Source organism: Pipistrellus hanaki, assembly GCF_964339955.1.
Source record: "Pipistrellus hanaki genome assembly, chromosome: 9".
Classification (NCBI taxonomy): domain Eukaryota; kingdom Metazoa; phylum Chordata; class Mammalia; order Chiroptera; family Vespertilionidae; genus Pipistrellus; species Pipistrellus hanaki.
The window spans coordinates 77820727-77833450 of NC_140511.1; the positions used below are offsets into that span (position 1 = coordinate 77820727).

Consider the following 12724-nt stretch of genomic DNA (forward strand, 5'->3'; position numbering starts at 1 on the left):
TGGGTGGGGAGGAGGGAATGGGGAGCCAGGCCAAGATGTCTAGGAAGCTGGGGAGCCGGGGACGGGGCCTGGGAGGGCTCGGGGCTCAGGCCTGGACACCTTCCCTGCCCCTCCACCCGCTCTGCTCTGTGACAGCCGCCCGTGCTTCAGGCCCAGAGGGGCCGTCGGTCGGTCGGTCGGTTGGTGTGGCTTTCCTTCCCGGACACGGATTGCTGCAGACAGCCCTGTCCAGCTGGCAGGGCTAGGGCGCGGGCGTGGCACCAGGAGCGAGTGGGCCGTGCCTCCCCGGCCAGCGCCAGCAGCACAGGACCAACAGCCGACCCGCTGCCCGGGGCTTCGGAGCCAGCCGGAGGGTGAGTCAGCCGCGGCCCGGCTCCTGGAACCGCACCAGCGGCTCCGGTGGGAGGCGCCCACCACCATGTCACCGGCAGAGAAACTGGACCCGCTTCCTGACACCTTCATCCTGCAGCCGCCCGCCTTCCACCCGGTGAGCAGCCTCCTCCCCTCCCCTCCCCTCCCCTCCGCGGCGGCCTCAGGTGGCGGGTGGAGACACACGCAGCCCTGTCGGCTGCCCAGCACCTGCCCTCTGCTCCCCAAGGGCCTCCTGAGCTGGGCAAAGCGCTGACCAGCTGCTCCCACTGGTCTAAGGGGGGAGGGGGGAGCTTGATAAAATGCAGGTATCCCAGTGCACCCCCAGACACAGACCCCCCCCCCCGCCACGGCTGTGGGCACCCTGTCTGCGTACTAAGAGGGAGACTAAGAGGGAGTGCTTGCATTTATTTATTTATTTATTTATTTATTTTTTATTTATTTATTTTTTTTTATTTAATAAGTTTTTATTTTTCATATTATTACAAATGTCCCCCCCCCCCCCACCATTGCTCTCCTCCACCAGGTTCCCACCCCACCCTCTGCCCTTTCCCCTCTCCCCATTGTCCTCATCCATAGGTGCACAGTTTATGTTCAGTCTCTTCCCACGCCCCCCTCTCCCCTTTTCCCCAAGAATCGTCAGTTCACTCCCCTTCCATACCTCTGATTCTATTATATTCAACAGTTAATATTGTTCATCAGATTTTTTTAATTTCCTTGGTTTTTAGATTCACTTGTTGATAATTACGTATTTGTTGTTCATAATTTTTATCTTTGTTTACTTTCTCTTCTGAAAGAACCCCCTTCAGCAATTCATATAATTCTGGTTTGGTGGTGATGAACTCCTTTAGCTTTTTTTTATTAGTGAAGCTCTTTAGCTGGCCTTCGATTCTGAGTGATAGCTTTGCTGGGTAGCTTATTTTTGGCTGTAGGTTCTTGCTATTCATCACCTTGAATATTTCTTGCCATTCCCTTCTGGCCTGCATGGTTTCTGTTGAGAAGTCAGCTGACAATCGTATAGGTGCTCCTTTATAAGTTACTACCTTCTTTGCTCTTGCTTCTTTTAGTATTCTCTCTTTATCTTTTGCTCTTGGAATTTTAATAATGATGTGTCTCGGTGTGGTCCTCTTTGGATTCCTTTTGTTTGGAGTTCTGTGCGCTTCCTGGACTTGTAAGTCAAATTCTTTCACCATGTGGGGGAAGTTTTCTGTCACTATTTCTTTCAGTATGTTTTCGATATCTTGCTCTCTCTCATCTTCTGGAACCCCCATAATTCTGATGTTGGTTCGCTTGAAGTTGTCCCAGAGGTTTCTTACATTATCTTCAATTTTCTGGATTCTCTTGCCTTCTAGCTTCTGTGGAGGAGTGTCTTCTGGCTCTTTATGTTCCAAATCTTTGACTTGATTCTTGCGATCTTCCCTTCTGTTTTTAGGACTCTGTAGAATATTTTTTATTTCAGACAATGTATTCTTTATTTCTTGTTGATCCCTTATCATTTCTTGTTGACTCCTTATTAATTCTAGTTGATCTCTTATCATATCCTCATAGGCCTTATCCATCTTTTCTAGGAAATTCTTGAAAAACCTTATAAGCGTAGATTTGAACTCTATATCCAGTCGCTTTTTGTCCTCCATTTCTTTCATTTGTGATCTATTTTGTTGTCGCATTTCGCAGTTACAGATGGGACGGGGTTTCAGGGTGGAGCCTGCAGCTTTGGCTTCCGTCAGCCCCGCCCTATGCGGGTCCTTCAGTGCTCGCTGCCGGCGCCTCTGAGAGAAAGGTGCCCTTGATTTTCGCCTGCTGCCAAACAGTCTATGCTCTCCCACAATGAGCCCGGTATTGGGGTTCAGTTCAGTTGGAAGTGGAGTTGGAGGTGGCGTTCACAGCAGTCTGGAGCCCCAGTCTCCTTCCCGTCAGGGCAATCCCGCGGCACAGCCGACCGTCCCTTCTCTGGGGGCAGTGTGCGCGCCTCCGGGACCTCCTTTCTCCGCTACCCCGGGGTTCCGACTTACAGCCCAGCTCCCTATGGCTGAGCCTGAGTCCCCGGGGTCTGGCCCAGAACTGGGGTTCAGAGCAGTCAGGGGCCCAGCACAGTCGGAGTTTTCTCTCCTTCCCGCTAGGGAACGCCCGCCAGGCACTCGGCCTCCCTCCTCTCCGGCTCCGTCCTCTTCGCGTGCGCCGCGTGTCTCCGTACCTTAGGCTTTTACAGCTCCTCCGTGCTTCCTTCTGGTTTTCTCCTTGCTTCTTGTTGTAGGATTTCCAGTCAGTCGACTTTCCTGTAGTTCTGGGTAATGTCCATTTTATATTTTAGTTGTATTTTATTAAAATTGTTGTGTGCGGCTGCGGCTAGTTGCCTACCCGAGCAGCCATCTTGGATTCCGGGAGTGCTTGCATTTAAAAAGCAGGAGAGCTGTGAGCAGGAGGGCCTGGGGGAGGGGGTGACAGGAGGGCCTGGGGGAGGGGGTGACAGGAGGGCCTGGGGGAGGGGGTGACAGGAGGGCCTGGGGGAGGGGGTGACAGGAGGGCCTGGGGGAGGGGGAAGCAGGAGGTTCTGGGGGAGGGGGTGACAGGAGGGCCTGGGAGAGGGGGAAGCAGGAGGGCCTGGGGGAGGGGGTGACAGGAGGGCCTGGGGGAGGGGGTGACAGGAGGGCCTGGGGGAGGGGGTGACAGGAGGGTCTGGGGGAGGGGGTGACAGGAGGGCCTGGGGGAGGGGGTGACAGGAGGGCCTGGGGGAGGGGGAAGCAGGAGGTTCTGGGGGAGGGGGTGACAGGAGGGCCTGGGAGAGGGGGAAGCAGGAGGGTCTGGGGGAGGGGGTGACAGGAGGCCTGGGGGAGGGGGTGACAGGAGGGCCTGGGGGAGGGGGTGACAGGAGGGCCTGGGGGAGGGGGTGACAGGAGGCCTGGGGGAGGGGGTGACAGGAGGGCCTGGGGGAGGGGGAAGCAGGAGGGTCTGGGGGAGGGGGTGACAGGAGGCCTGGGGGAGGGGGTGACAGGAGGGCCTGGGGGAGGGGGTGACAGGAGGGCCTGGCGGAGGGGGTGACAGGAGGGCCTGGGGGAGGGGGAAGCAGGAGGGTCTGGGGGGAGGGGGTGACAGGAGGGTCTGGGGGAGGGGGTGACAGGAGGCCTGGGGGAGGGGGTGACAGGAGAGCCTGGGGGAGGGGGTGACAGGAGGGTCTGGGGGAGGGGGTGACAGGAGGCCTGGGGGAGGGGGTGACAGGAGGGCCTGGGGGAGGGGGTGACAGGAGAGCCTGGGGGAGGGGGTGACAGGAGGGCCTGGGGGAGGGGGTGACAGGAGGGCCTGGGGGAGGGGGAAGCAGGAGGGTCTGGGGGGAGGGGGTGACAGGAGGCCTGGGGGAGGGGGTGACAGGAGGGCCTGGGGGAGGGGGTGACAGGAGGGCCTGGGGGAGGGGGTGACAGGAGGGCCTGGGGGAGGGGGAAGCAGGAGGGTCTGGGGGAGGGGGTGACAGGAGGGCCTGGGGGAGGGGGTGACAGGAGGGCCTGGGGGAGGGGGTGACAGGAGGGCCTGGGGGAGGGGGAAGCAGGAGGGTCTGGGGGAGGGGGTGACAGGAGGGCCTGGGGGAGGGGTGACAGGAGGGCCTGGGGGAGGGGGTGACAGGAGGGCCTGGGGGAGGGGGTGACAGGAGGGTCTGGGGGAGGGGGTGACAGGAGGGCCTGGGGGAGGGGGTGACAGGAGGGCCTGGGGGAGGGGGAAGCAGGAGGGTCTGGGGGAGGGGGTGACAGGAGGGCCTGGGGGAGGGGGTGACAGGAGGGCCTGGGGGAGGGGGTGACAGGAGGGCCTGGGGGAGGGGGTGACAGGAGGGCCTGGGGGAGGGGGAAGCAGGAGGGTCTGGGGTGTGGATAGTATCATTGGGGGGACACTGAGCACCTGGTGGGGAGGCAGGAGGGAACTTCCAGGTCAGGGATGGGCGGGCTTCCTGGCTTCCTCCTCCCGCTGTGGCTGTGTCCGCGGGGATTTGCAAAAGGCAGAGCTTTGCAGAGGGAGCCGCAGGCCCTGGGATGGGAGCCAGCCCAGCCGAGCTGTGGGTGCTCTGGCCTTGGACCCCTGCACCTCTCCAGGCCCTAGCGATGGGGAAGCAGCTGTCCCCGCACTCCCCCTTTCATTCTTCCCCCTTCTCCTCCCCCCTCCCCCAGCCCCTCCTAGCTTTCCAGGTGCAGCTCCGGCCCAGTGAGGTCGGTCGGCCGGTCTGCGGGAGGTGCAGGTGGCTGGGGCCTCTGGAGGTGCTGGGGGTGGGGAAACTCTGGAAGGCTGGTCCTGTGGCCCCGCCCGCTGTGCACCTGCCGCGGACACCTGTTCAGAGCCACGCCGTGCCAGCCGGGCACTGAGCCCAGAGCAGGAGAGGCGGGCTGCGGCTTTGAGGCCTTGTGCCCGTGAGCCAGCCGGCAAGGGCCGGGCTCGCCAAACCGGCCATGTTCTGGAGCGCGGGTAGGGGAGACGGATTCAGACACTAAAGGGTGTGGTGCCAGAGAAGGTGCCAGGAACCTCGAAGGAAGGTCCAGTCCGGGGCGGGCGCAGGGTGCGGAGGAAGCAGCTGGAGAGGCGGGGAGCGCAGAGCGCACTGTCTGTGGCTGCCTGGCAGCTTGCAGGCCAGTGTCAGTTCCTGTCCAGGCGTCCGCATCAGGGCCCTGGTGCTCAGGTGCCCGTCTGTCCGTCCCCTGCCTCCCAGTCCCAGGCTCTGGCCAGGGAACAGGCCTCAGGGAGCCTTGCGAGTCCACTCCTGCAGGCCGGGGTGCAACAGCGGGCGGCCAGCCTCCCCGGGCACTGCTGTGCCCTGGGCGCTGGGGGCGGGGCGGGGCTGGGCTGGCGGGGGTGGGGGGTTTGGGGAGGTGAGGGGTTTGGGGGGTGGAGGTGTGGGGCGCACAGAGGAGCTGAATTTGGCTTTTCCAGGGCAGTGTGGCTTCGACAGGTAAGGGTGCAGGAAAGGGGAGAGAAAACTAATCCCCCAGCTGCTTGGGGAGGGGAGGAGATGGAGGGGGGTCGAGTTTTCTAGTTCTTGTGATATGGGGTCCCTCGTGGGGTATGGGGCCCCTCGGCCTCCTCTCCGACCAGCAGGGTGCGTGTCTCCCTGGTTCAGGTGGTTCCTTACGTCACAACCATCTTTGGGGGGCTGCGTGCGGGCAAGATGGTCCTGCTGCAGGGCGTGGTGCCGCTGGCCGCGCGCAGGTGAGGGCGCTCGGGGTGGTGGGGGAGGTGGGAAGGGGGGATGGAGGGGTAGGGGAGTGGGGGGTGGGAGAGAGGGGAGTGGGGGGGGTCAGCCCCTGGCGGAGCGGGGCTCCTCCCGGCCTCCCTCCCCGCCTCCGGCCTCTGAGCGGAGCGCCGCCCGCAGGTTCCAGGTGGACTTCCAGTGCGGCTGCAGCCTGCACCCCGCGCCCGACATCGCCATCCACTTCAACCCGCGCTTCCACACGGCCCAGCCGCACGCCATCTGCAACGCCCGCCAGGCCGGCCGCTGGCAGGCCGAGGCCCGCTGGCCCCGCCTGGCCCTGCGGCGCGGGGACAGCTTCCGCCTCCTCTTCCTCTTCGGGCACGAGGACGTGAAGGTGCGGGCCTGGGCCCCGGCCCCCGGGCCTAGAACCGGTGTCCTTCCGCCCATCCTTCCGCCCGTCCTTCCCGTGTCCTTCCCCGTGTCCTCTCCCGTGTCCTTCCCGTGTCCTCTCCCGTGTCCTTCCCAGTGTCCTTCCAGCCGTCCTTCCCTGTGCCCTTCCCCGTGTCCTTCCCGTGTCCTTCCCGTGTCCTTCCCGTGTCCTTCCCCGTGTCCTTCCTGTGTCCTTCCCGTGTCCTTCCCCCCGTCCTTCCTGTGTCCTTCCCGTGCCCTTCCCCGTGTCCTTCCCCGTGTCCTTCCCGTGTCCTTCCCGTGTCCTTCCCAGTGTCCTTCCAGCCGTCCTTCCCTGTGCCCTTCCCCGTGTCCTTCCCGTGTCCTTCCCGTGTCCTTCCCCGTGTCCTTCCTGTGTCCTTCCCGTGTCCTTCCCCCCGTCCTTCCTGTGTCCTTCCCGTGCCCTTCCCCGTGTCCTTCCCTGTGTCCTTCCCATGTCCTTCCCCCTGTCCTTCCCTGTGCCCTTCCCCGTGTCCTTCCCGTGTCCTTCCCGTGCCCTTCCCCGTGTCCTTCCCGTGTCCTTCCCGTGCCCTTCCCCGTGTCCTTCCTGTGTCCTTCCCGTGTCCTTCCCCCCGTCCTTCCTGTGTCCTTCCCCGTGTCCTTCCGCCCATCCTTCCCCGGGTCCTTCCTCTGTGGAGTCCCCCGCACTGTGTTCCGGGGCGGGGGGGTGGGGGTCAGGGGCCCAGAGGACCGAGGAGCTGCCGGCCGGGGCCCGATGCGAGCTGCGCTGAGCGGCCCCGCCCGGCAGGTGAGCGTGAACGGCCAGCACTTCCTCCACTTCCGCTACCGGCTCCCGCTGTCCCGTGTGGACACCCTGGGCATCTCCGGGGACGTCCTGGTGAAGGCCGTTGGGTTCCTGATCGTCAACGTAAGTTCGCGTGGGGCGGGGCCGGGGTGGCAGTGGCCTCTGACCTCCTCTGGCACAGACAAGTCCTGTGGGGCCAGCCGTGACCAAGGTGGGGGTGTGGAGGGGCCGGCCATAGTGGGGTGAGGGCGGGAGAGGTGACGACAGGAGGGGCGCAGGATCCGGGGCGGAAGCCCACACTGGGCGTGGGGTCCGGTCAACATGGGAGCGGAGGCCGGGAGATGAGGCAGTTGGAGACGTGGCCCGAGGGGCTCAGACGTAGCAGCTGCTGTCACTCCCCCGAGGGCGTGTGAAAAGGCAGGCTTCTGGGGGCCGAGGCCTGATTCCAAGTCTGAGGTGGAGCCTGGGAACTCATCAGGCCAGCTCCAAGCAGCGCTCAAGGCCCAAGCGACCTCTGCCAGCATCCGGGCCAGGCAGGCAGGCAGGGCTAGGCAGGACCAAGCAGGCAGGGGCAGGCCGGCAGGGCCAGGCAGGACCAGGCAGGGCCAGGCAGGGCCAGGGAGAGGGCCAGGCAGGCAGGGCCAGGCAGGGGCAGGCAGGCAGGGCCAGTCAGGGCCAGGCAGGGGCAGGCAGGCAGGGGCAGGCAGGGCCAGGGAGAGGGGCCAGGCAGGCAGGGCCAGGCAGGGGCAGGCAGGCAGGGCCAGTCAGGGCCAGGCAGGGTCAGGCAGGCAGGGTCAGGCAGGCAGGCAGGGGTAGGCAGGCAGGGCCCGGCAGGAGGCAGGGGTAGGCAGGGCCAGGCAGGCAGGGCCAGGCAGGCAGGACCAGTGGCCCTGGGGGGGGGGCAGTAGTCCTGATTCCGGGGTTGCCTCTTCTCTTTCCCAACAGCCGTTTCCAGAGGGGGGCAGCGAGTACCCAGTTGGACACGTGAGTCTTTTGGGAGCAAGAAGGGCCCTTGTCCCGGACGCCGGAACGGAGCCCCTTTCTCCCTCCCCCGGCGTGACCTGCCCCTCACCTGCTGGGCTGCTGGTCCCCGGCACATGCATGGTCGCCATGGATACAACTAGCTCTGCCTTGGCCCCTGGAGAGCCTGGATTGGCCTTGCCCAGCGCCCAACTGTCTCCTGGGCCAGCTTGGGAAGAGGGGTGGGGGAGGGGGTGCCCTGAACGGGCAGCCCCGCATTCATGCAGAAGATCCCTGTATATCGGAGCTTCTGATTCCCACAGCCGGCCCAGGAGGCGGCTGGGCTGGCCTGGCCTGCGGGGTGGGGGGGGTGGTGTTGGGGAGGATGAGGCACAGATATCGCCAAGGCCACGTGGTGAGGAGGGACAGACCCTCTGCCAGTCCTTCCCCAGGTCCAGAGCTGGCGTCCATCTGAATTCCCGAGGGGCCACCAGGCCCCACTCGCTCACCGGCACGGTCTCTGAGAGTGACCAACCCCACACACTGACGGCACTGCCCAGCGTCTCCCTTTCTCTGCGCGAGCCCCGCCTGACCTCCGCGTCCCTCTTCTTTCCTTACAGCCCTTCCTGCTGGGGAGCCCCCGGCTGGTGAGTGAGCGCCCCCAGCCCGCACCTGCCCTCGGGGAGGAGGCCCCCACCTGGCGGGAAGTGCCCCCACACCAGGGTCCTCCCTCCCTTCAGAGAGAAGTGTGGTGTGGGCGGCAGCGGCAGGCTGCGTGCCTTCATTCTGCTCAGTTACTGGATCCTCCCCGGGCCAGGCTCCAGGGGAGAGGGACAAGCCAGTCCCCAGGCTTCCAGCTGCCCACAGGCTGGTGGGAGGCAGACCAAGGAAATGGCCGTTACAATTTGGGGTGCAGGATGGGGGGCATCCGTGGTGCCCGCAGCACAGCGGCAGGAAGCTCGGCCTGGGAAGGCAGGGAGAGCAGGCAGAGGCCAGGCCTGCAGGGTGTCTGGTAAAGGGGCAGAGCCGAGTTCCCCCCAGCTGCAGGCCTAGAGGCAGAGACTTCGCTGCTCCAGGGCCTCCGCCCCTGAGGGTGGCCCCCAAAGCTGCTCCTGGGGTGCAGCCCTCCCCGAGCCTCTGTGAGCCCCTCAGGCGCCTCCTGTGTTCCCTCAGGAGGTGCCCTGCTTGCGCCCCCTCCCCCGGGGCCTCTGGCCGGGACAGGTCATCCTGCTGCGGGGGCTGGTCTTGCCGGAGCCCAAGGAGTGAGTATGCCCCCGGAGGAGGGAGCACCCCTGCTTTACACCCATTTGCCTCTTCGTCTCCAAAGCCACCATTAACCCCGTTTTACGGAGGAGCGGAGAGGAGTCAGCTGGTCGGGGTTGCAGAGCTTGCACAGGGCTGGCTGGGTTTGGGGTTGGGACCCAGCTGCCTTCCGGGCCCAGCAGCCCCTGTTCTGGGCGCCCTCGATGGGGCCTCCCTGGAGAGGCGCAGGCGGAGCCCCGAGAGGGTGCGCCCTCCAGCAGTGTCAGCGCACGCTGGGAAACAGCAGGTGCCCGGAGAGGCGGCGGTGCTAGGGGTGGGGACTTGGGGGGACAGATAGCCAAGGAGACACTGCCTACTTCCCCCGCTGGGGGCACCCCTGCTCCACCCCCAACCCCGCCCTCCTCTTTTCCTTTTCCTGGCACTGCATTGGACGCCCTGGCCTTCCTGGGCCACACTGCCTCCTGGGTCTGACGGGGTGTGTGGGGGGACCATTGCTGCCTGTGCAACCTCCAGGCATTCCTTCCCTTTCTGTGCCTCAGCTTCTTTGCCATGAGAGGGGTGACAATGCTGGGGGCGGGGTGAATGCTTCCAATTGTGCCAGACACACAGCTGGTGTTCTGTATTCGATTTCCCCGAGGAGGAGGGGCGGGGGACTCGGGGACACCTCTGTGCTCCCACCCTTTCCGTTGGCTCTGTTACTGTGTTTGAGGTCATCGCCTCACTCACCCCTGCCCTCCCGCCCCAGCCCTGACAGCGGACCTCAGAGCCAGGCTCCGCCGTGTGGTCTTGGGCAGCCCCCTGCTTTCCGCGTCAGGAATCCCGAGTTCCCCACCAGGAAAGCAAAAGGAGAGATGATCCCGGCCATACAGGGACACGAATGTTCCCAGGGATAAAGTACACCGTCCCCTGTCCCCCCAAAACACGAGGCGTGAGGCCAGGCTCTGGCCCGGCTCGGAGGCCGTGGTTTGAGGGACACGGCGGGCGAGTCCGGGGCCCCTGAGGCCGGACAGGTGGCGGAGCGGGCTGGGGCGCGGGGCGGGGAGATCACGGGTCCACAGTCCACGCTGACCGATGGGATGGCTTCGAAGGGGAAGCGGGAGCCACACTCACACAAGCGCTTGCAGCGGAAAGGGAGTGGCTTTCGGGCGGAAGAGGGGCGTGGGCCGCCGGACACCGTGCAGGCCCCTGGCCGGCCCCCACCGGGCGCAGCGGTGGCTGCAGGCAGTGCCGCCGCCGCAGCTGTCGCTGGGTGAGCGTGTGCACTGAAGTGTGTCCTCCTCCTCGGACCCGTCCCCCCAGCACTGAGGATCTGGGGTTCGGCAGCAGCCTCAGAGAGCACCCCCAGAGCTGCCCCGGGCCTCCCGAGGGAGTCAGTACCCCCCGGGCTGAGGGGGGACACCGAGGTCCCCAAGGGTTCTCAGGCCGCTGGGAAGACAGGGCTTTTCTGGGGAGGAGTCTGAGGGAAACTGAGGCACAGAGCCACTGACGCGCCCAGGGCCACGGGACCGAGGCAGAGCTGAGCCCAGGCAGCCCCATCTAACCCCTTACTACCCGGCACACGCCCTCAGGAAGCGCTGGAATGGCTAGTACCGCCATTGTCCCCGTTCCGAGGAGGGGAACCGAGGCTCGGGCGAGGTCGTGGCTCCCCCGGGGTCCTGGGGCCAGTGAGTGGCCACGTGGGGGTTCAGTCTCCACGTGAGGTTTCTGCAGGCGGTTCGTTCCGCACTGTCAGGGGTCCAGGGCTGCTTTCTGGGGGCGGGACCCGCCCCATCTTCCAGGCCCTCCCCCTCCGGGCCCAGCAGCCACAGCAGCGGGGAGGGGTGGGGGAAAGCGGGGGGAGGAAGCTGAGCCCCTTTTCGGCTCCTGCCCGCAGCCTCACGCTGAGCCTGCTGGACGGGGCCGCGCGGGTGCCCGTGGCGCTCAGGGCCTCCTTCGCGGACAGGACGCTGGCCTGGGTGTCGCCCTGGGGGCGGAGGCAGCTGATCTCGGCCCCCTTCCTCTTCCACCCCCAGCGGTTCTTTGAGGTGGGTCACAGCCCAGCACTGCCCCCGGGCACCGATCGAGGAGGGGGTGCGTCCGGGGACCTCCACGCCAGGGCTGTCCGCCCGGCACTGGGGCCCGGGACCCAGGGACCGAGCGGGGCCTGGCACCGGCGTGGAGGGCACAGCTGGCACAGGACCTGGAGCTGGGGCCGAGCTGAGCGGGCCCTGGTGGGAGGGTGGTGACCAGCGGGCCCGTTCTGTGCCCGTGGGGGAGGAGGGCAGCTGGGTGGGCAGCGGGAGGCAGGGAGGGCCCAGCGGGACGCCGCGGCCTCACGCCCTCCTTCGCCAGGTGCTGCTGCTGTGCCACGAGGGCGGGCTGAAGCTGGCGCTCAATGGGCAGGGCCTGGGCGCCACCAGCCTGGGCCGGCAGGTCCTGGAGCGGCTGCGGGAGCTGCGGGTCAGCGGCACCGTCCAGCTGTACTGCCTGCACCACTGAGGCCGGACAGGGGGCCCGCCGCCGGCCCGCCCCGGCTCTGCCCGCCCCTCCGAGCGCCTGCCTGCCGCCCCATGCCAGGCCCAGCTCCTTCCGGGGACTGCAGAGGGCAGGAGGGGGTGTGAGGGCGCCTCCAGCTCTGCCCCCCCTCCCCCAGGAGCCGGGGCTTTGCCTCTGTCTGCCTTCAGGCCCGGAGAGGAGGCGGGTTGTGTAGCTGACCGGGCACTCGGAGTCCTGGCCCAGGGCAGGGAGAGGCCTGCCGCCTTCCTGACAGCAGGGAGGGGGCGCCCACGGACCCCAGGGTCCTCCTGGCCAGCTCCCACCGCCCCAGGCCTGCGCTATTGGTGTGGCTCTGCTGCCCGCACTTCCCACACACCTGGTTCTTGTGAGAAGCCAGGGACGTGGGCGGGAGGGAGGCCGGGAGGGAGGGTGGGTGGGATTGGAGGGCGGGAGGGAGGGTGGGAGGGAGGGTGAGGCGTGGCGGGCTTGTCCCTGTCGCAGAGCTGGCCCCTGGCGCCAGGGCAGAAGCAGCTCCGTCCCCCGGTCAGCGCTCCGGCTCAGGGTCCCACGGACGGTCCTGGGTGTGCGGCTCCCCCGCCACGGCCATGGAGCTGCCCCGGAGGAGAAACACCGGCCTGGGGTCGCCTCCTGGCACCTGCAGGAGCTCAGAAGCCGTGGGTCTGGACAAACGCCGTGTGCTTGTCGAAAAGGCGTGGGGAGTGGCATCCACCGAGCGGGCGGTTGTGCGAATTTGTGAGTTAAGTTGCTTAACAGGCGCGTACCGAGTTGGAATCAATAAATGGTGGCTCGTACTGCTGGGGAACTGGGCCGTTTACATTAATCTTCCTTTAACTCTCTCCCCATCTATATACATATGGTATGTTTACATTACTGCCATGTTTCCTACGTGTCCCATGGCTCCTCTGATCCCCTTCTCTTCTCCGTCTGCTTTGGACCTGAGTGTTGTGTTTGCATTTCATCCGGGTCGTGGACTCACCAGCGGGCCCCTCGCCTGTGCTTTTAGTGATGGCTCAGGGCGGACGCTCCGCCTCACACCAGTGCCGTCCGGAGCCCCATCCGGCCGAGCCGGGGCCTGTGCCTCGCGGGGCATTTAGCAGCATCTCTGAGCTCTGCCCACCGTGCCCGCAGCATGCACAGGGTGTCCTGCCGCCCCACCCGCTGTGCCGGAGCCCTCCCAGGCCCGCAGGAGGGGTCAGTGGCAAGCAGGTTTCCGTAAAGCCTCTAGAATAGGGGTGTCGAACTCAATCAGAGAAGGGGCCAAAATCTAAAATCCAGCCTAA

At 65.4% G+C, this 12724-nt stretch overlaps 1 protein-coding gene across 2 annotated transcripts; it reads left to right on the forward strand.

The window, feature by feature from the left end:
- Nucleotides 1-205: 205 nt before the first annotated feature.
- On the forward strand, nt 206-11839 carry LGALS12 (galectin 12). 2 transcript variants are annotated; one of them, XM_084895929.1, is made up of 9 exons: nt 206-487; nt 5462-5550; nt 5714-5927; nt 6729-6848; nt 7671-7709; nt 8306-8332; nt 8859-8947; nt 10822-10972; nt 11280-11839. In XM_084895929.1, exons 1-9 carry the CDS (start codon nt 419-421, stop codon nt 11424-11426), a joined length of 945 nt encoding a protein of 314 aa, XP_084752055.1. In that variant the 5' UTR covers nt 206-418; the 3' UTR covers nt 11427-11839. The 2 variants fall into 2 exon arrangements, with proteins under 2 accessions (XP_084752055.1, XP_084752056.1); XM_084895930.1 differs by lacking the exon at nt 206-487 and adding an exon at nt 5004-5023.
- Nucleotides 11840-12724: the final 885 nt, after the last annotated feature.